Below are 22,996 nucleotides of genomic sequence, written 5' to 3'. Positions count from 1 at the left end.
TGATAATTTTGTATGGCGCGCGAATGATGTTATATAAATATCCAAATGGCCCTTGGCAGAAAAAAGGTTCCCCACCCAGCATTTTCACCTGTACCTGGGCCTTGTTTAGGTGAACTCGGCCTTAAACACGCCGAGATTCCTCCACCCATGTTGATGACTCGCTATACCAGACGGAATGTTGCATCTCATATATTCCGCGAGAATGTTAGTTCTGGGTCACAATTTCATTTTTTGGGGATTAACGGCAACGGAATGGAAAATCGACCCACGTGCCCTGCCAGTCTTTATTAGCGAGGGCCTTCTGTACCACATGGTGGGGTGGTGGGGGGGTGGGTGGTGGGGGGGTGGGTGGTGGGGGGGTGGGTGGTGGGGGGGTGGTGGTGGGGGGGTGGTGGTGGGGGGGTGGGTGGTGGGGGGGTGGTGGTGGGGGGGGTTCAACAAACTTCCGCTTCCGGTCCACATCTGACCCCGCCCTTCTCGCCCCGCCCCCTTTTATCCGCTCCCGCCCTTCTAAGTCGCAGTTTCCGCTTCCGTTTCCCGCCTCCAGATCCTCCACGAGGCCGCCATTGTGCAAGCAGCAGCAGCAGCTAGAGGCTCGTTCCGGCCACCGCGTGAATCAGCAGCAGCAGCAGCAAACCCCGTGCAGGCAGAAATCCATGGCGTCGTACGTGCGCGTGGCGGAGGACGAGGGCGAGGAGCCGATCGAGATCCCCGCCGAGGAGGACGGCACCGTGCTGCTGTCGAGCGTCGCCGCGCAGTTCCCAGGCGCCTGCGGCCTTCGCTACCGCGCGGGCGAGGGTCGCGCCCTGCGTGGCCTGCGGCTCGCCGAGGGCGCGCTCCACCCGCCCGAGCCCGCGTCCTGGGGCATCCACGTGTACCTCGTCACCTTCCCCAAGGGTGAGAGAGCGAGAGAGAGATAGAGCGAGCGAGATAGATGAGAGAGGTTTTTTTTACGTATACGTGTGGTTCGGTTGTGCGCGGTTTGTTGTTAATGTCGGCCATGTGGAATGCCTCGCCATGGCGTGGGGGGGGGGGTAAACAATAAAAGATCCCCCGTGTAGCCTTAATAGACTGTTGGGGCAAGTGCTGTTAGCGAGCACCTATAGAGCACGGCGCACGAGGGGAGGGGGGGGCGTCAGCGGCACCACGCCCGGCCGTCTTTGTCTCCCTCGTGGCGATGTTTGCACAGCGCACAACACTTACTCGTTTGAGTCGAGTTAAACGGATGCGCAATGATATGCATTTGTATTAATATTCGCAGCAAGCAACTTGGGTTTGCTGGGAATGCTGTATTTTGTTTTGTTATGGGGGGGCATGTTAGGGTCATCTTGGTCTCTTGCATATTCGATCATCGAGCCCCATGGTGTAATGTTGAGACTCCACCTGTTGAATATTGCCCGAAACGCAGCCTATTTTTTTTTCCTTTTAAGGCCACAGCGTTTTTGAATATTGTGAGTTTGCTATTTGTGCTTTATGCATAACTTCCAACGCAGCATCACGAGATAACTTGCCTCTTGAGTACTGGCGTGGTTGAACAAATACACTTGACTTTAAATCGTCAACCTTCCCCAGAGTTTCCAAACGTGTACAATTGTACACAAACTTGGAATGTGTACCGAGTATATCGTACCCCAATTTATATACAATTTGCCGAAAACAATTACAATTATACATGACAATAGGCCGACAACTTGTACCTCCCCACTGTTCCCAAAGGAGACGAGATGTCATACTGGAGGGACTAATGCACATTTAATAAACGTTCAACGTGTATCGTTTTGTTGTTGGCATAGTGAGAGGATTATAACAGCAGTGTCCTCGCATTTGCGCAGGATAAAACTCGAAGTAACTCCAGCACGTCGCGGTGTTTCTCGAACACGTGTTCCTAGGCGGGGGGGGCTTGCTATCAAAGACAAAGATGCCCTGTAGGGTACACGACGCAGGGTAGAATGCACAAGGTGGTGGGATGTGGCCAGAATTACGCCCGGCCGCCTTTGTCTCCCCAGGAACGATTATACCGCACATCGCACCAGGTTCTCGTTTGAGGGCCAATAGACCTCCGGAGAGGTTCAGGATCTGTTCAGAAAATCGTTACTGATGTTGGCCCTAATCGCGTGCAATATTACATTGCGAACGGCATAATATTAATAGATACATTTTACAACATTTCTATTTCATCGGTAGTCTTTGTACGCGACGTCTTTGTGCGTGTGATAGGCCTCGTGTTTCCGCTCACGTAATGCGTGGCTCTGGATTTCCCCACGGCCTACGCCCCGAATCCGCCGGCTGTGTGTGTACAAGTTACCGAGCCACAGCCTTCAACGTGTAAACCCTCTCGCGGGGAATGCATCTGCAAGCGGGTGGAAGCAAGAGCGAGTATAGGCGGGCAACCTCGTATGTAATTATTGCAAAGGCAATCTTGATTTGAAGCTTTCGTGACTGCAGGAATCCATACTCTTTGGTTCTTTCGGTAGAGTCGCGTAGGTAGAAAAAGTAATAGATCACGACGTTTCGTTCGCAACAACAAGCGACCGTCTTCAGGTGACACCCAGGTCTTCAGGTGACACCCAGGTGGCACCTGAAGACGGTCCCTTGTTGTTGCGATCGAAACGTCGTGATCTATTATTTTTTCTACCTACGTGACTTTACCGAGAGAGCCAATGATTATTGCAAATGCTATCCAACTGAGAGCTCCGAAAGTTGTTCGCGTTGGTTTTAAATCGGCAGGTAGGAGAAATCGTATACATACCTGTGGGGCACGGTCTCCGTTATTATAACCGGATGGGATTGTACGACATGTGTTAGGTCGAAATCTTTGTTTTTCCAATGACCAGGGTCGGATCAAGTTTCTTGTAGGTTTCGTTAACGCCTTCAGTGATGACGTTCTAACAGTTGGTACTGCTGTTGCTCCCATGCCACTACTACCGCCGCTGTCACTCCGCTTGTTTCACTCGGTACTTCGTCCAGATGCTGGGCAGGTGTCGTTACTGCCGGTACGTGTCCGTGGCTTTGTTTCCTCTAATTCGATGGGAGCGCGCTGTGCGTCGCAGATAAGCAGATTTTATTTGCAATTTTTTGAGAAAAAAACAAGGTGAGCCCAAAAAATAAGTAAGCTTGCCTTGTCAATTAGTACGCCACCCACTTTTAATCGGCGCATCAAATTTGATGAATTCTGGGTTCAAAATAATGTATTTGTAACTTGGAGTGCAAATAAAAATGTGTTCATTGAATAACTTGTTTTTCGATTTTAAACTTTCGTGACTGCAGGGATTCATATTCTTTAAAGTCCGATTTACAAGTGAGGAAATGTTGGGATGTGTCGGGACGATAACTTTCCGGGAATGTCATCAGCGAGAGTTACAAGTCTTTGTTTCAGTTTGACGCGTAGGAGGCTTTCGTGACCAATATCATCCATAATACAGGTTTTTTTTGGGTTAGATCGCGTAAAAATAAATGTCCTTGCACCCGCCACCACCCCACAGCGAAATTAGTAGGGTTTGTTACGTAAACACAGAACATGCCAATTCGTTACTGGTACAGCACACCGGTGTGTTGGAGAGCAACTCCACAACATTTACAATCCTTGTACGACGTTTCGCCAGTAATTACAACTAGCGTCATCATATGGACAGCCAGATTTGTTTACGGGACAAACCTTACTTATTGGCTGTGTCGGGTAGTGGAGGTTTTTGCGACATTTATATTTACACGATCTAACACAAAAACTGTATTATGGAAGTCTTTGTTTCGCTAATTGTCCTCTGACGTACCCTTAGGGATCTGCAGAGCATGACAGACGGACGGGTGCACGTGAATCATATGTAGAGCTATGCATCGGCCTTCCTGGTCAATCCACTGTAGGATGAAGGCTTCCCTAAGTTATGCATCGTGAGGGATAGTGATGCATAAAATATAGCTATACGTAAAATAATATTTATCTCTCCACGGTTGCGTTAATATACACTACATAAATAGTGGACTTAAACAGTGGGTTATAAACATACATATTCATAATGCTTATACATTGCATATACTAGCCGTATACACACTATGTACGTTTACAATTATACAATATAAATCAACAACGTGTACCTGGTCACTTTTATAAAGTCACCGAGTTTATTTAGGCATAAACATGCAACACAATCGGTTCGTTTTTGTTAACGACGATGGATGTGGTGACTATTTGCACTGCACCGTAGCTGAAGCAGTCGCTCATTTGGTCTTGTGTGTGCGTGCATAGACAACAAACGCAAGATGGACGAGAGCGATGCGTGGAACGTGGCTAAGATCAAGCGCTCCGTGCAGAAGACGTCCGACCTCATCGTGCTGGGTCTGCCGTGGAAGTGCAACGAGCAGGACCTGAGGGATTACTTTACAGAGGTTGGGGACGTGCTCATGGTTCAGGTACGTTCCACTCAGGTGACATGGGGAGATGGTCGAATTGGACATCCGGAATGTGTGCAGTTTTGTGGTCCTGGTTTTGTTTCCTCTATTCAACGAAATGCGTCTAAAAACCCAGGGGAACGCATTTGCAAGTTGAAGGTATTGACTGCGAATGAAAGTGAGCTTGATGAGGACACGCGTCGCTAGCCCCCTTTACACTGCCCGTGGTTTAAACGATGGTCGCCCAGAAAGGGAACATCGCGGAGATGAAGCGGTGCAATCCGCTCGTTGGTGTCGGGTGGATTGTCACATCACGGGACCTAGCAGTGGATGATTATCCTGAAAGGCAGAAAAAACCAAGAAGCATTTAACAGCCGTACTATACTGTCAAACTCGGTCCGGAAAAAAAACGTACGCATTTGTTTCGGCAGGTTCTTCAGGCTGATGAAGGTGAATGTTACTTGAAAAAAATACTATTGCAAATCAAACCTTTGTTGTTTTATCACCCAAAATTACAGCACGTAATGTGTAGGTTCCTTTTGTAAGGCACCGATCATGGAGCATTTACAGGTTTGGTTTTAGCGGAAATACGAAAGACAAGCGTTCCCACGCTCATTTTAGTTTAACGTGTAACGATTCATATCCTTTGCAGGTTAAACGCGATGCCAAGTCTGGAACTTCGAAGGGGTTTGGTTTTGTCCGCTTCAGCGAGTTCGAGAGTCAGTTGAAGGCCATCTCACAGCGGCACTTGATTGGTGGCCGCTGGTGCGATGTCAAGCTGCCCAATACCAAGGTACGTGGGGGTGCGCGTGCTTATTTAGCAGAGCTAGGTGCAAAAGGTGTGGATTGGGTGAGAAATTTGATTGTGGAACTGTTTTGGTCGTTAGGCGATTGTGGATACTTTGGTTGGCAATGAGTTGCGTAAGCGTGCGTTTGATGGAAAACATTTTTTTTGGTACTGATGCAGTTTACGGAGTTAGGTGTGTGACTATGAAGATGCAATTGCCTTCTGGTGATACATGCGGTGGCCTGAGTGGGTCTAATTCGGTGCGATTTGCGAATGTGGGTGTGGTGGTGTTTTATTGTTACGATCCTGACGGTTGTGAATCCTAGTGCTGTGTAGGTGTGATAATTGTACAGATGATTGGTAGTGTTTGGAATGTGTCTTTTTGGTTTGTGTGGTGGTTGAGCTCCCTGATTTGGATGATGGCAGACTGCAGCCTTGCTGATGACAGTTTTACAACTGTGATTTTAAATTAGAAAAGCTGCCAACTGGCGTTGATTGCTTAAGTGACGCAGCATTGGCTTCTGTTGCTCTGTTTGAGTTGACGAGGGGCAATTTTTTTGTCGTTTTGAAAGACAATTGAAGAACATTGGCTTATAGGAAGATGCAACCAGAAAACAATCAGCTGTTAAAGACATGTACACCTTGGCCGTGTTCCCAAGCGTTGTTGGACACCAGTTTGAAGCTTTGACAAAAAAATACTTGGAAGATTGGGTCAAGCTTATTGTGGCACTGCGGTGACATCACATCCATGCGTTTAAATACAGTGCAGTGGTGTTCCAGAGTGCGCAATGTCGAATTGCTTGACCTGTGTAACTTCAAAGTTATTTTTCTCTACCACCAAACATTTTCAAGCACTTTTTCAACTTGGGGGCACACCGATTGAGGTATGCATCTGCGTAATAAGACCCATTTGCCATTTAAGGGTTATATTCACCTTAAATAATTATACATAGCCACCATTTTGCAACATCAGTGGTCACAATGTAGTGGGCAAAGAGATGGAGTCGCCTTTGTGGTGGCTGGCGGTCAGCAGAAGCCCTTCGTGATTAGTTGAAACTCCATTGTGCGAGTAGACGGCAGGAATATCATTACCTGGACCACATCAATCGGTGTAACTCGCTCGCATGTTCTCCGAGCAAGGAGTAGTGGCTGCGACTTTTCTGCATTTTTCCAATTGAGTGATACAGGCCCTGGCAGACCCCCCCTCCCCCCCCCGTGTGTTATTTCAACAATGAATTTTGGATTATAAAGTGTCTAACGGCAACTGCATTATAACATACTCCTTCATCAGTGTGGTGTGTCTAGATAATTGTGTTGGCCTATAAAAGTATGTGTAATAATCTGTATATGTTGTATATATTTTAAAATGTAAGTGATACTTGTCGAACTAAATATACATACCGTTTAACTATAAAGGGGTTCACAATATCCTATAACCCAACATTTTAAATATGTTTAGTCCTATGGTTGTGCATCTTCATTTTGTAGTAGTCTGTGTGTGGCTGTCAGTGTGGTTGTATATGTGTGAATATCAGTGTGTAGGTGTGTGTATAAGTGTGCGAGTTTGTCTCTTTGTATGTATGAGTGTGAGTGATAGTGTGGGTGTGATTATAAGTACAGTGTGCGAGTGCTTGAGTGTGTACAAGTGTGCGAGTGCTTGAGTGTGTACAAGTGTGTGAGTGGTGTGTACATGAGTGCGTGAGTGCAACTGTGTGAGTTTGTAAGTGTGGGTGTGTTAGTTTATACGAGTAGTTGTCGTTGAGTGTGCGTTGGTGTACGTGTGCATACAATTGCGTGTGTATGAGTATGTGAATGTGAGCGTTTGTGCGTGTGTATCGATGTGATGTTTTGTGTTTGTGAATGTATGTGTCGGCGTGAGTTTGTTCGTACCCAAGTATGACATTTCATCCCAAGTACGAGGCTGCACAAGTTAACGTTTATAGGAAACTGGCTGACCCCATGGCAATTTTGATATTGAGTAATATTTTATATTTGTTTTTTAACAGGGTTTGAAGAAGTTATTTTTGCATTCATTTGTGAAATAACGTGTATTTGGTTTTGCCTGTGTGTGTGCGTGTGTGGGTGTGTGTGCGCGTGCGTGTGTTCGTGGGTGTGTGTTCGTGGGTCTGAAATGTGTGGTATGTCGTGTGGGGGGTGTCTGATATGTGTGCGTGCGTGAGGTGGGTTGTGTATATGAATGTGATTACAATGTTGTGAGTGGCGTGTGTGTCAATCGATATGTATGGTGGTCTTTGGTGTTTTGTGTGTAATGTGTCGTGTGTGGCATGCTGTGACGATGTGTGTGTGGAACACTGGGTGTGTGGTCGTGTGGGGTGTGGTATATTGTGTGGGTCCGTATTGTGGTGTGTTATTGTTGGCGTGTGGTATGAGTGGGTCTTGTATTTCGTATGGCATGGGTTTTGGTGTTGTGCGCTGTATTGTGTGGAATCGTGTGTGTGGGGGTATGGTTTGCGATTTGGGGTGTGCATGCGTGTGCTTTCGAATTGTGTGTGTGTGGCGTGTGGGTGTGGGCGTGCTGTGTGGGCGTGCTGTGTGTTGCGTTTGGGTGTGGGCGTGCTGTGTGTTGTGGCGTTTGGGTGTGGGCGTGCTGTGTTGTGGCGTTTGGGTGTGCGCGTGCTGTGGCGTTTGGGTGTGCGCGTGCTGTGTGTGTGTGCGTGTGTGCTGGCCGTTGCGACGTGGTCGCCACGGGTGTATGAAATGTACATATACAAGCAGCAGCAGTCGGAAACGGGTTTCCACAGCAAAAAGATCTTTGTGGGCCGCTGCCCGCCTGACCTGACCACGGAGGACCTGCGAGCATACTTCAGCCAGTTTGGAGAAGTCACGGACGTCTTCATCCCCAAACCTTTCAGGGGATTTGCCTTCGTGACTTTCACAGATGAGCAGGTGGGTTGGGACTTCATACACTTCGCCTATGATCACATCACCCATAATTGTCAGATCTCTGTAAGTTAAGCATGTTGTAGCCTGGATAGTGCTTGGATGGGCAGCCGTCATGCATTAAACGGGCATGATAAGCTGCCTGGCTACGTTGTGAGTAGGGTGGCAGCTGAGTAAACTTTGTTGTACTGGTTACTTGGGTCCTGTCACGTCTATGTTTACTGCCCTTGCCATCGCACATGTGGTGAGGAGGATGTCCTCTTGCAGTGGAATGACACAAGGCCTGCCGCATGCTTATGATTATTTTCATCCTTTTCTTTTTTAAATGACCAACCTAGATGATTTGGCTGCAATACATTTTCACGTGCTAAGCCATGCCCCTACTGGACATCTGGTTAAAAATAGCTCATCGGATTTCTGCAGGACAAATAAAGATTCTGATTCTGTTATGACAGGAAGAGCCTTACATACCGGTATTCAGTCACATAGAAAATATACACGAATACAAATGTTAGCGCCAGCGTTGGAATAATTTTTTTTTTGTTAAATTGATTCAGGGTGTAGGGAAACACTTGAGCCTCACCGAGTAGCGCATGGGTTTGATTCCCATCTTTGGGTGCCGTGTTGTGTGTGGAGTTTGTATTTTCTTCCTCTGTTCTGCACGAGTGTCCTCCTGGTTCTCTGGTTTCTTTACACGGCTGAATAAAAAAAGTGCACTGTGGTGCTGCACCTGGTTATGGCCAAACACCCCAATGCTGAAATATTACCTGCAGATTACTCGTTGGGGTTTACACAGCAGCAAAATCGCCCCCCCCCCTTTCCTGCAAAATCTTGGCAAGACCCTCCTGAAGCTTGTCTGACTAAACAAGTTTCATCATATTAATAATAATAATAGACTAATGCCAAATAAACTACATTTGGATGTTGAGGTACTTCGTAAAAAAAACTACTTGGAGTAGCTTTTTGGATTCACCTTATAAAGTTGAATACATTGCTAAACTTGTTAGATGTTGCATGTGATTGTTGCTATTTGCTTATATCATATAACACTACATAAGCTTAACTATGCAGTCCCAGTGATATGGAAACATGCAAAGATATACATGCACAGCAAAAAATTCTAGTTTCTCAAGTATTGAGAATGTTAAAATATGCATGACAAAAAGTTGTGCAGTTCCAATATAAAGGCATAATGTTGCACATGAATTATATTAAAACACAATATACATTTTTTTATATGTGTGCGTGCGGATGCATTGACAGGTGGCAAACAGCCTGTGTGGAGAAGACCTCATCATCAAGGGGTCCAGCATTCACATCTCCAGTGCCGATCCCAAGGGCACCAACAACGCCATGGGGAACGCCAATCCAAACTTCTCGGCGCTCGGCCTCAATCCGCAGCACCAGTCGCAGTCGTTCACGGTCAACACTGCCGCCCTGGAGCAAGTGGCGCGCTACGCAAACTTCGGCTCTTCCAGCGGAAGCTCGAGCGGCAATAACACACCCAGCAACAACTACGGTTATGGGTACGGCTACGGGTATGGGAATAACCCCTTTGGTCCGTTCACGGGGTCAAATTCGACGTCGAATGCCGCCCAGTCCAGCCACGGGTCTTCGTCCTTTAATCGCGGCGGCGGCGGCGGCGGGATGAACGCCGCGGGGGGTGCATCAAATTCCTCCAGCATTGGCGGCGCAGCAGGTGACGGCAGCATGAATCCGCTTGGCTCGTTCAATCTCAGCCCCGCGGTGATGGCTGCCATGATGCAGAGTGGTTGGAATATGATGGGGATGTTTCAGGGGCAGGGGCAGGGTCAGGGGCAAGGCCATGGCCAAGCGCAGCCTTTGGAGCAGTCGCAGGCAAATAAGTCCGGGGGATATGGGGTGAGTGGTGGGCAGGGAGGTGGCTATGGGGGATGGGGTGGAACTGGAGGATCTACGGGGAGCGGAGCAGCGCACAGCACCCAGTCTTATGCCTCCTCCAGCTACGAGGCCAAACCACATGGCTGGTAAACGCTTCCTTTGTGTAACTGCTTAACAACAGTGTATGCATTGTAAAACAGTGTGATACATTTTAGAATTATTTTTTATTATTGCATCAGTTTTATAATTCTGTTAACTTCAACGTGTGCGAGTGTAGTGTAGCGGTTAGTGCGCTACGCTACGAACCCAGGAACTCGAGTTAGATTTTTGCTCACGGCCAACACCAGTGACGATTACCTGAATCGGTCCTGGGCCTCCCCGAGGAAGACTCGGCCTCAAATGAGTGCCTGGTGCGGTGCACAATCATCACTACTGGGGAGACAAAAGGCGTATGGGCATGGTGCCTGCCACCCATCCCCTCGTGTGCCGTGCCGGCCTTCATAGGTGCTCGCTAACAGCGCTTGCTCCAACAGTCTGTTAAATTGTCTGAGCTGGAAAATTTAATTTGATCGTTTTTTTTGTGAAGTCATTGGTAAGATCATCTGCTACACTTGTGACTCATCTTCATCATCGCAGTTGTCTAGATTCGAATCCAGAATCAGTTGTCCTGATTCGAATCCAGAACCAGTTGTCCTCTTAGCATTCTGAGCCACAATGCAAAAGTAATACATTTTTATAACAGTATCGCATATTTAATTACCCCACACGCTGCTCAAGAATGGTATACAGCGCGATACATTTTTAAAAACGGTGGTTGGATACCCACGTGCAAGCCGCCATCTCGGCCACCATAGCCCCCCCAACATCTCTTCACAGCCAGCGGAAGAACGGGCTTGGTGACTTGCCCCCCTCCCCCAGGCAGTCCATAGCTTTGCACGGCAGCATCATCTAGTATGTAAGGCTCTTGCTCACCAAGAGGGACAATTTGGGCTTCCACCAATCACGGTCGTTGGCTGCTGTTCTCACGATGCGCCCCCCCCCCCCCCCCCCCGCATTGTCGCGTGGTCAGTTTTCACTTTTCCACAATATAAATCTGATGGTAATTTTCTAGAACCGATAGATGGAGAATGTGTTCAAAAAGTTGCAAGTGTTATATTCTTCACAGTACTGTTCAGTAACTTACGAAATAAAATGTGTTTTGGGGAAATCGTTCATTTGCAAGATCCTGATTTTTAAGAGCTTGTTGGTGAACATGCACCTTTCATTAAAGTGGCCATACTGTCATCCTGCTTTTGTTTTCGTGACATGATTTTTTGGCAACGTTTATTTTTCGCTTATCGGGACATTGTGTGATTTCTATCTTGAATTTTTCTCCCTTTTTTTTACTGGTTGTACGTACGATGTCATTCTATAAGATGAACCCATTTATCTCTTAGTGCATCTCTTTTGTAAAAGTTGTACCACAGGTGGATATCACTGAGCTACCTCGAGAGAGACCTAAATGTTACATCTGGGCCCAATTAAGGCAGTGGTTCTTAACCTGGGCTGCACACCCCCCTGGTGGTGCGAGACATGGCAGATTTTTGTTTAGAAGGTAAATCGTCAACACAAATTAAGCACGGGCACGTATGTACAACGAGCTTTCATCAAACCCGGTATTAACATACTTTTTTACGATTGAGAACCAAAAGGGGGGGGAGGATGTACAAGGTTGCAATAAAGGTTAAGAACCACTGACTGAGGGAAACACTTTCCCACACTACCGCTAAGATTAACATTCATGTACCGTTAATTATTTTTAAAGTGCCTTGGTTAAGGCGCTATATACATCCATTTAAGGTGAGATGAGAGTCGAGCAATACATTTGATATCTTGAAGCTGGTATTTAGTCGAATTATATTTAATCTTTTGTGGGTTGTGCAGTCATTGGTCACCTGAGATCAATTCTGCATTAGAAAACCCATTTGGTCCTAGGAAGTTGCTTGGATTTGAACCAAGAAATCTCTGGTGCCAGCTCTGCACTGACCTCTTATCCACAATGCAAAACCAGTAAAAATTAACAATGGAATTTTTTAGTATTGGTATCCTATGCAGCTCAAGAACGCTCGGCTTTGCAAATAATACAAAGCAACAATAAAAACGTTTTTCAAAACGAAGTGGTAGGACATCACGTGCAAGCCATGTTTACCATAACCCCCAACATGGACGAGTGAAAGAAGAACGGGAACTGATTTTGCACCCGAGCCCAAAGCTTTGCACAGCGGTGCCCAGTGTCTAAAGCTCGTTCATTGACGAGTTGGACTCTCCAATGTCAATGGTTTGCCATTCCCACAATGTCCGATGTTCTGCCACATGGTCAGCTCTTTTAACAAGCTTTGACAAACGCCTGTACATTTCCAAAGCTTTATCAGCACATACAACCAAATACTGCTCTTGAGTTACACAAAGGATGTCATGTGCTTGGTCTGTGACAATTCCGCGTATTGAATTGCAGGCAGTAGGTTCATGCTTTTTTTTCTAGCCACTTGAGGCTTTCATCTTTTTGGTTATTTCGGTAAAGTCATGTAGAATGGAAATAAAATAATAAAAATTTAAATAATATTCTCACTTATTTGCCACATTGGTTTGGCAAAATAATTTTCCCACAATGTTACCGTGCCCGTCCTCAGCTTTGTCAGGAGAATAATTTGTTTGGAACTCCCAAAGCAGTGCAAATCTTCACGTTGGGAGCACGGTCCACCAAAGCTAACATTGGAACTAAGATATCAAAAGTAAAACTCATATACAAGAGGGGTAGCCACTTTGCCACCTGCCCTGCTACACAGAGTAACCCGGGAATCGAATGTAACAACTTTAAAAAGACACTGTTCGGTTTCCAAAGCATAGACTTTATTAACATCTTCGCAATCATGGGTGTGAAGGTGCACGTGTTTCTTGACTGGCTGTTAGGCAGAGGTGGAAATAAAAACCTCAATGCATGCGAGTGTTTCGCGTTGCTGGTGCAACGTGCAGATATGCGAGCCCTGGAGGTGGATAACCAGTGAAAACTTGCATATGTGTTTGTACTTTCGGAGATTGGCAATTCTCTCCCCATGAAGCATCACCCGTCATCTGGGGTTGCTGTAAACCACAGGTGGCTGTACTTGTGTTGTATCAATGTTGTGGCCGAGAAGCAAATACTTTGTGCATCATCATCGTAAAGATTTTGCAGTTTGTTTTGGGTCACAAAGCAGAAAACTTCCATGAAGACAGCTGGATTATAAACCGAGGACATAAGCACAAAGCATTGGCTTCATAGTATCCATCTAAAGTCCACTATATTTAGACAATCCTTAGACCAAGGCACTAAATGCTTCCTGTAAAATTAATTGCCAATGAGATTTTTTTCAAAGGGATGCTGTAAAAGTGGTTGTAATTTGATACATTTTCCATACTCCTAATGCACAGTAGCATTTTTAATATAAATCTGTGACACTTGAAATCACTGGGTTTGAATCCATCAAACGTGCAGCTCACCAGAGCTTTCACATTGGCCACGTACGGTGCGAAGGAAGTTCAACACGCACGTACATGCCCCTGTGTCTTGAACCTAAATTTTTCGGAGCTATTTGCTTCGTATCTCAAAAGGAGTTAAGGATTACATCCATGGCCTTGTCTTAAGCTAGGGCCATGATTTTATATCCCGGAAGTCCATTTGCACAATCGTGTAAATTTATAAACATGTTCGGTCACTACTTTTATGAAGACAGCTGCTGCAACGTCATTGCACTGTATAGATGAATGCGTTCAATTTTGTCAGTGTACACAGGCCCAATTTATACATGTATGCATAATTTCTGTGTGAATTGTGTATGTACAGATCATTTGCTGTCTGCTTGTGCACCGTGTGTGTGTGTATATACAGAAACATGCAGATGTCAGCATAAAATGTATGTGTATGTTAATATTGTATATGTACCTACTGTGCATATTATGTGCGTGTGCAATGCTTGTATTCAGTTGGACTTTGACCAAATCTTTCCACTGCCCCTCAACCTGAAAACAAAGAAATGTGGACAAGGCATAAGACTCAGTTGGCATAGCATTTCCACACTTCCTGTATTAAATCTCACATTTTAAAGCAGAATATTGGAATGTAACTGAAATCAGAGGGACCCTCTGATCCACGGGGACACGTACCCTTTGACCTTACTGGGTTTTTTCCCAGGGTGCCGTGCGGGATCGGGGGTCGCCATGGCGTCGCGGCTCTCCACCACCTGGTCCATCTCTTGGGCGGCCGAGGCAGCTGCGGCCTTCATCGTTTGCTTTAGGGAGCTCACCTACACATCCGTACAAAATGGCTTTTACAAACACACGTGTCCCGTGTGACACACGTACAATGTTGGGGCAAGTGCTGTTATTACAAGCAACGTTCTCACCCTCCGCACAGCATGGGAAGAGGGAGTGGAGTCGCGCGTTTCATGTCGGGGAAAAAGCGAACGGAAAGGGAATTGAAGATAAATAAACGGGAAATAAGAGTTGAAGGAATATATTAACGGAACGGGTCAGGAAACACGAGGATATGGAGGAACAGGCTAATTAAGGACGTTGAAGCTGCTTGCAGCACGGTCTGCTTTGACGGGGTGGGGAGAGGGCAGGGATTTAGAGTGGGGGTGGCCACACAAGTCATTTGATTAGAGCAGGCTCGAGCTGTTTTACATAGATAATAATGCTAGTTTACCCAAGAAAGCCTCGCTTGATTCCCGTGACTTTTTCAGGAGGGTGTTGCCAAATTTTCGTGGGTAGCGACGATATGTGCATTCAAATTGGAGTCATTTGTGGCCAATTTTCCATTTTTTTTCTTCCAAATTGGGACCATGACGCCGGCGCAGCGGCCCTCTTGTGAATGCCACGGGAACTTTAACGTTCGCCGAGAAGCAGACGTTACGCCTGCAGTATTAATTATGGTGGCCGCTGGATCCGAACAGTGAATCTCTGCAACAAGCACCAAATGCACTACCACTGGAGAGCAGTGGTGTAAGTGGTTGGCGCAGCGCCCAGTTCATCCGGCTCGTATAGTACAGATATCCCTCAATTTTACGAACGCTCGGTTTACGAAATTCTGCGTGAACACGGCTGACAAATCATTTTTCAGCAGATGCCCTATAAGTGGTTGTAATTTTGTAAATTGTCCATACCCGTGATGCACAGTAGCATTTTAAACAAATCTGTGACACTTGAAATGACTGGGTTTGAATCCATCAAACCTGCAACTCACAAGAGCTTCCACATTGGCTATTTTAATGTTCTTTTTTTCTTAGCCTCCCCTTTTTGGTGAACGAAATCGAATTTCCGCGTTAACGAGATTTCACTACGGCCACGCGCCGTGAGGTCATCAAACGAGAGCCACACGGGAGGCTGCGTCATCCACCCGCGACAGCGTCACGGGGTCCCTGCGGTGTAACAGTGACACTTCCACGTCGCCTTGCCAGTCATTCCAACATGCAGCAGATCTTTTGGCGAGTGCCCTAAAAAGGTGCATTATTTTTGTTTAAAGTCAATTCAAACGTTTTCATATTTATGCTGTTTATTATTTTTATATCGTGAAAAGTGATCTAGGTGTATTGTATTTTTACGTTAGGCGTAGATTTGGAATGACTGTCCTAAACACATCCGTATTTTTTCGTATAAAATTAATGGCATAAGCCAGTCCTATTTACGATATTCCGTTTTGCGTGTGTGCTTTTTGAAGAACCCATTCATTTGGTAAATCGAAGGATGCAAGTAAGCACACCGAGATGCGCCGGCATCTCGGAATTAACGCAATCATTGCATCGGCGATGGAAAACATCAGTGGCAAGTGGAACCTGCATCTGTCCTGAAGCTCCCCGAGGTTTACTTGGCCTTGAACGAATAGCGGATGTGGTGTGTCAACAACAGCACTAAGCAGACAAAGGCAGCCCATACCACAGCAGTGTATGGCATACAGGCCTCAATGTGTGCTCGCTAACGATCTATATACTGGGGAACTCTTGTCTTGATGCTCCGCTGTGAATGCTGGCGAGTGTTACCCACCTCGTTCTCGATCTGTGCGCGCACTGCGATTTGGTTTTCCTTGGTGGTGTTGGCGCGCAGAATCTGAGCCTCGATGTTTAACAGCACAGCCTCACAACCATCACACCTAGAACGGAACATTTTCAATGATTAATTATAACACGAATTGCAATACTGCTTATAGCACAAAGAATACCCGGATGTTAACCTCATTGCACTGAGTTGTTTTGATTGCACTCTTCATATATGTGTGTACTCAAGGCACTTAAATATTACCATTTTCTCAAAAGGTCTTTTTTACACACTTAAACAGCCCGTCCCCGCTTTTACGACAATGCATTCCTGGAAACCCGGCCGTGAATATGATTGAGACCTCCTTTGCCAGAAACAAGATATAGGAATAGGTTTTAAAAGGGTAAAACCTATTCGTAAATATGATCTTTGCAACAGTAGAAACATCACTTGCAGATGGATTTTTTTCCTTTTACCAGCCATATTTAACGGGGCTTAATCGATAGAAATCCATTAAAAAAAACATTTTAGAACAACAAAAGCTCCATGCCAGCCAAGCCACATCGGAAAACCAGACTGACTCTGTTCAAATGTCCTCGAAGTCATTTCATCAATCAAGTTTCTGTGTCGTAAATCGTTCCATGGTGGTGTTATATAAACGTTGTAAGTATGGATCGTCGCACATCGGACCGGAGACTGCCTGTACACACCCCCATAACCAACACGGCATGGGAAGCCCTTTATCCAGCAGTGGATTGACAAACGGGGGGGTTACATGGCCAAGCGGTGGCACATCTGCCGTTGTTCGAACCTAGTGGCTGCCCTGGTTAACACTGAGGGTCTGTACTAACATTAAAGGTCCCATGGCGTTATTCGGATCAGTAGACCATGTTTGCCGGCGTCAAAGTCAAACATTTCTAAATTACCCACAAATTACTAGCTTGGGAAACGCCACATAGCAACATCTCTCCCTGCTGCCAAATGAATGCCCATTTCAGGCTGGTACTGCATACACATCTTGTGCTGCACAGGGAAGAGCTGAAACTGGGGGGGTCCCATTGTATGTATGGCTAGGTAAGACGAGGGCATTTGAACAGTTGAGATCAGATGTGGCGTGACGGGCGCTTTGATCTACCGAAGCATTTAAGCAATGGCCCTAATAAACACAAATCCTTATCCTCGCGTGCACGTGGTAGTCGCGTGCTCACCACTGCTGCAGCGTGTTGATGATGGCGTTGGCGTCGCTGGCACGCACGTCGCGTCCGATGCAGGTGTCCACCTCGAGCTGGCGCCGGCGCTGGTCCAGCTTCCCGTGCACGATGTCGGCGTAGATCGCCTCGATGATCACGTCCTCCAGGTGCCGCAGGTTGGTCAGGCCCAGCTCGCTGAGCAGCACGCCGTACGGGATGCACTGCACAGCGCCCACGTGAAAACCAAGATGCCGTCACATCGCCTTTGAATGGACTGTTGGTTTGCTCGTTTTTGTTTAAGCAGGCGATAACCGAAAAGGCCAGCATGCAAGAGCGATGTGGGTCACCGAAATGACAAGCAAAAGACATTCAAGCACAGCAATGAAAGAAACCAGAAATCTGAGCAAAGATAACTGTGTAACAGGAGAAAAAAATTGCACAAACATGCATCAATGTTGGGGCAGTTGATATTGGCGAGCACCCAATTCAGGCCACCACAGATTACAAAACACAGCGTTAGGTGTAGTGGTGGTGCATGCATGTGATTCAGCACTTCAAAGAGTTGGTGGATTATGCAACTTTGTGAAACTCTCAGACCTTCTGGGCTGCAAGGGGACCGGGAGAAGGCAGTGCCAGACGTGGGTTTGTGAACCAATCTTTGCGGATTTTTGAGTTATCCCCTTGTATGCATAGTTATCTCTGAGCACTCTGGTTTTAACCCATGTGCATAGCGCTCCCTCTCAATACAGGCCCCTCCTGAAAGAGCAATTTTAAACTCCGTGAGGTTTCCTGTATAACTTATTATTATGAAATGTGTACCATTCAACCACACAATGTTCCACCGGCCTAATATTACTCTAAAAGTCCATGAAGAGATGGAGCTCTGGTCGAGCGAGCCTTCATAAGATAAGTGGTTAAGTTAATTATTTGAATATACCATTCAGATGCACTATCAAACTAAAATTAAACCAATCTGGATTTACACGAGGGGGGGGATCTAGGGGACAAACTGTCATCCTTAAAACACAAAGCATCCAACCCAGTTGCACGCAGTTTGAAATAACCCAGCCGATTAACATGCAATAGTAGTCTCTGTTAGCAATGCATCTGTCAAACAAATCAACACAATCAAAGTAAATACGTAAACCACATCACCTTCATCTTTGCAGCCAGGCTTACGATGGTTAAATGTCTCAGCTTGTTTTTCTGTGCTTCCGACAGATTCGGCAGATTCGATGAATTAGCTAGAAAGACACAAACATTCGTTAAATTAGGTGGTAGTTTAGTTATCACCGCACCTTCCCACGGCCTAGATACACAGCAAAGATACATGAAGTGGGGGGGGGGGGGTTACAGATGGGGTTGTAATGGAAGAGTCGGGCAGCTTGTGTGGAAAGATCACGTGGTCAAAATGTTAACTTACTGGGCTTGCAAATGGAGGCCACCCCCACAGATTATATGGAATCCATCATGTAGGATTATCAATTATTGGGGGAATTGGTGATCAGCCTCAAATAAATTAGTTAAAACACGTGTGCAGTTAACATGCAATAGCTGCCTGTGATAACAATGTCAAACAAGTCAGTGATTTATTGTTCAATGGGCATTGATGTAGTGCTGATATCCTTAGCCAGTGGTGGACATTCCTTATTTTATAGCAACAAGAACATACCCATAGGACAACCACTATTCTTACCAACAAAGTGGTACTCATTTTTATTCTTGGTTCTTTCGGTAAAGTCACGTAGAAGGGAAACAATCAAATAATAATTAAAAATAATAAATATTATTTTATTGTTTCCCTTCTATGTGACTTTACCGAAAGAACCAAGAATATGAATCCCTGCAGTCATGAAAGCTTTAAATCAAAAATGGTACTCATTTGATTAACCTCAGAGGGATGATGGGCTCAGTTAATGCACAACTAGGGGTTGAAATCACAACCAAGCGATTGTGAGCCACTCGCTTTGCTCTGCTGAGCCACCTGGCTGGATTAATAATGTAAGATATTAGTTTACAAGGGAAATGAGTATCGTCTAAATGCACTCTGTTATAAATCTATGTGCAGTTCTCGTGAGTAAAAAATTACGCTGATAATGTAGACATAACCAAAGTGTATAAGGTTTACTAGCGTCATTGTGCACTTATATGCATGTAGCACGTGTGTAAGCTCACGCACCAGTATAGTCCGAGTATGTTCCATATGCAAACAACTGTAGCAACTGGAAATGTGGAGCATGAGGTCCGTTGCTCAACTGTGGACACATTTGAACAATTACATCAGTTAGCTGTTCATAGTCACTTAAAATATACAAACGTCATTGCAATATACCGATCACTGTTAGCACCAAAATCTCCCCTTTGTTTACAATATTCAGTGCACCACGAGTACTCAATGACATGTGCAAAATTAATTAACCATGAACACAATTAACCATGTTTTCCAAACTCTTTGGCTCTTTCGGTAAAGTCACGTATGTAGAAAAAATATTACATCACGACGTTTCAATGGCCACACAAGCAATCGTCCTCAGGTGGGGATTCCTGCAGTCACAAAAGCTTCAAATCATGTTTTCCAAGTTTAAACCATTTATTCCAGTTTAACACGTAGGCTTTCACAACCAATATCATCCATAATACTGTTTTTTTGGGTTAGATCGCGTAAATATCTGGCTGTCGCCTGATGAAGCTAGTTATAATTACTGGCGAAACATCGTACTCAGATTGTAAATATTGTGGCTTTGCTCCCCAACACACCGGTGTGCTGTACTAGTACGAATTGACACGTTCTGTTTGCTTGACAAACTTTGCTAATTGGCTGTGTCGGGTGGTGGCGGGTTCAACGACACATTCATATATTTACACGATCTAACCCCCAAAAAACCTGTATTATGGTATTAATTCCAACGTACAGGAATCACCATTGCGAGAGTTGACTCCCGGAGATGATGTGTAGATGAGCGAGCGGTTCTCAACCAGTGGGTTGCGCTCACCTTGGTCGGGTGCTACCCACAGGTTTTCCCCACGTGCTGGGAGCTTCTTCAGGAACGTAAATAAAACAGCCCCCCCCCCCCCCACCGTAGCTCCACGCACATGGAAGCGAAACGCTGGATATCGTACCGAACAACACGCGGCAACAACCCGAAAACACACCCGACGGCTATGCAGCACGAGCCGTGAAAACCTACGTAGTCGTAGTAGTAGTAGGAGCACGAGAGCTCTCTCTCTCTCATCCCCGGCTGGCAAATCCGCTCACTCACCTCTTGCACGCTGGGAACCTCGAGCAGCTCCCCAAACACGTACACACCCGGGGCATCCAGGGCCTGCTCGATGAGAGCGCAGAGCGCCACGCCTTGCGCCGAGCGAGCCAGCAGCACAAACTGCTCGATTGGCTTTCCCTCCATCTACACGCGCGCACACAAGCACAAATATACCCCCTGTGTAGCCTTAACAGACTGCTGGGGCAAGTGCTGTTTATAGTGAGCACCTATGAAGGCTACCGGCACTGTGGCACACGAGGGGGTGGGTAGCCAGCACCACACCCGGCAGCTTTTGTCTCCTGAATGGCGATGTTTACACACCGCACTAGGTACTCATTTGAGGCTGAGTCGACCATGGGGAGGTCCAGGACCCGGTTCAGATAATCGTCACTGGTGTTGGCCGTGCGCGGGAATCGAACTCGGGAAGCCGGGTTTGTAGCACAGCGTAGCGCTAACCGCTAGACTCCCGCTCCCCTTACACACGTGCGTACGTGTGTACAGCACAGACACTCGTACGCTGTACACACGTATATGGACAATCCTGAAATGCTGTAATTTGAGGATTGGTGGCCTCAGTAGTTGGCGCACTGCACTATGAACACCATTGCAATGTTCAATTCCTGGCCACGGCTAAAGTCAGTGGCGAGTGTGTGACCATATTTCACAACTTGCTTCATGAGAAGAGAGACCCAAATAGAAATATTGACAACACAATCATTTTAACTGACTCCAGATAAGTTCAACACACGGACACGCTATCCACACTGTGTTAATCCCCTACATTGCAGGTCATAACCATTTATTTATGCTTCTTAGCTCGCAGTGTTCGACTTTGGGATTCCCTCATGCCAAGCTCACCCTCACCACATCCCAACCTCACACTGACCTCACCCTAAACTCACCCTCACCTCATCCCAACCTCACCTCATCCCAAGCTCACCCTCACCTCATCCCAAGCTCACCCTCACCTCATCCCAACCTCACCCTCACCTCATCCCAACTTCACCCTCACCTCATCACAACCTCACCCTCACCTCATCCCAACCTCACCCTCACCTCATCCCAACCTCACCCTCATCCCAACCTCACCCTCACCTCATCCCAACCTCACCCTCACCTCATCCCAACTTCACCCTCACCTCATCCCAACCTCACCCTCACCTCATCCCAACCTCACCCTCACCTCATCCCAACCTCACCCTCACCACATCACAACCTCACCTCATCCCAACCTCACCCTCACCTCATCCCAACCTCACCCTCACCTCACCCTCACCTCATCCCAACCTCACCCCCACCTCATCCCAACCTCACCCTCACCTCATCCCAACCTCACCCTCACCCTCACCACATCACAACCTCACCCTCACCTCATCCCAACCTCACCCTCACCTCATCCCAACCTTATCCTGACCTCACCCTAAACTCACCCTCACCTGATCCCGATCCCAACACGCTGCTGCTGCTGCTGCTCCTGCTCCTACCGATTCCTCGCTGCTGCTGCTCTGGATAGGGGATCCGCTTGCTGATGTGTGTCCTCAGGCGTCACACCTTCCAGCAGAGACACACGAGGGCACACTCGTTAGACACGATGTGCACAGGACGTAAGGGGAACGTGGAGTGGGGGGGGGGCACAGGATATGAAGGTAACATGGGGGACACGGAGCACGAGGGAGACGAGGAACACACTGGGAGGAGACACGTAGACACGCGAGGCATGGCCACACGAGACACACGACGGCACGGGAGAGCCGATAGGCACAGCGGGGGCGGCGGGGAGCACAAGAGGGAGAGACGAGGAGACACTGGGGGGGACGTGAGAAACAAGGAGGGCACAGGACATGCAGACACAGACACAAAACCACACGCGTGTTCTCCCAATCTCGTTACCACCACCCCCCGTTTGAGTGACTATGCAGACACGTTACCCTTCTCGTCTCGTTACCCGTCTCGTTACCCGTCTCGTTACTCGTCTCGTCACCCGTCTCGTCAGATCACTCGTCTCGTTACCCGTCTCGTTACTCGTCTCGTTACCCGTCTCGTTACTCGTTACCCGTCTCGTTACCCGTCTCCCGTCTTGTTACTCGTTACCCGTCTCGTTACTCGTCTCGTTACCCGTCTCGTCTCCCGTCTTGTCACTCGTTACTCGTTACCCGTCTCGTTACTCGTTACCCGTCTCGTTACCCGTCTCCCGTCTCGTCTCCCGTCTTGTCGGGCAGCTCAAGCCGCTTGCTCCTTGCGAGGCTCCTCCCGTGTACAGTAGATGACTCGCGATTCTCCCCGCACGTAGATTCTCAACTACGATTCGGCGTGGAATCGACCGTTTGTTTTGTTTGCGGCGCGATCGCTCTCAAAGCCCCGTGGCCATTCCTCGAATAAAGTCCAGGATGCGTGCGTTGCGACGATCGGGAACGTGGGTTGAGGCGACCGGGTTCGCGTGAACACTGCACACACACCACACGCAGATTCGACGCCTATCGTTGGTGGTTTGTGGAAATCGATTCCGCAAATGAATCGATTCTATAAATGTTTATTTATTATTTTGTTATTTTTAAAATAATCTTTTT

The 22,996-nt window shown here is 46.9% G+C and overlaps 3 protein-coding genes across 13 annotated transcripts in view; 1 reads left to right on the top strand and 2 right to left on the bottom strand.

Moving 5' to 3' along the window:
* Positions 1–22,996, bottom strand: part of LOC142930103 (uncharacterized) — a 78,139-nt gene that overhangs the window by 16,444 nt on the left and 38,699 nt on the right. The window lies entirely within an intron of this gene.
* On the top strand, positions 548–11,218 carry LOC116949611 (TAR DNA-binding protein 43-like). Of its 3 annotated transcripts, none has more exons than XM_032967088.2 (5): positions 548–897; positions 4,244–4,407; positions 5,039–5,179; positions 7,916–8,080; positions 9,338–11,218. In XM_032967088.2, exons 1-5 carry the CDS (start codon positions 657–659, stop codon positions 10,082–10,084), a joined length of 1,458 nt encoding a protein of 485 aa, XP_032822979.2. In that variant the 5' UTR covers positions 548–656; the 3' UTR covers positions 10,085–11,218. The 3 variants fall into 3 exon arrangements, with proteins under 3 accessions (XP_032822979.2, XP_032822978.2, XP_032822977.2); XM_032967087.2 differs by having other exon boundaries at positions 7,910–8,080; XM_032967086.2 differs by having other exon boundaries at positions 7,907–8,080.
* On the bottom strand, positions 12,802–22,925 carry LOC116949613 (COP9 signalosome complex subunit 7b-like). 9 transcript variants are annotated; one of them, XM_076072165.1, is made up of 9 exons: positions 22,602–22,925; positions 21,914–21,980; positions 20,430–20,573; positions 19,349–19,424; positions 18,325–18,413; positions 17,188–17,390; positions 15,989–16,094; positions 14,114–14,253; positions 12,802–13,969 (listed from the first exon to the last, which is right to left on the bottom strand). In XM_076072165.1, the coding sequence occupies exons 3-9, from the start codon at positions 20,571–20,573 to the stop codon at positions 13,930–13,932; spliced, it is 798 nt and encodes a 265-aa protein (XP_075928280.1). In that variant the 5' UTR covers positions 21,914–21,980; positions 22,602–22,925; the 3' UTR covers positions 12,802–13,929. The 9 variants fall into 9 exon arrangements, with proteins under 9 accessions (XP_075928280.1, XP_032822981.1, XP_075928279.1 ...); XM_032967090.2 differs by having other exon boundaries at positions 21,860–21,980; positions 22,614–22,925; XM_076072164.1 differs by having other exon boundaries at positions 22,614–22,925.

This window comes from Petromyzon marinus, chromosome 37 (assembly GCF_048934315.1).
Source record: "Petromyzon marinus isolate PM22_M1 ecotype Great Lakes invasive population chromosome 37, UKy_Petmar_22M1.pri1.0, whole genome shotgun sequence".
NCBI lineage: Eukaryota > Metazoa > Chordata > Hyperoartia > Petromyzontiformes > Petromyzontidae > Petromyzon > Petromyzon marinus.
This window is presented reverse-complemented; position numbering and strand designations above follow the sequence as displayed.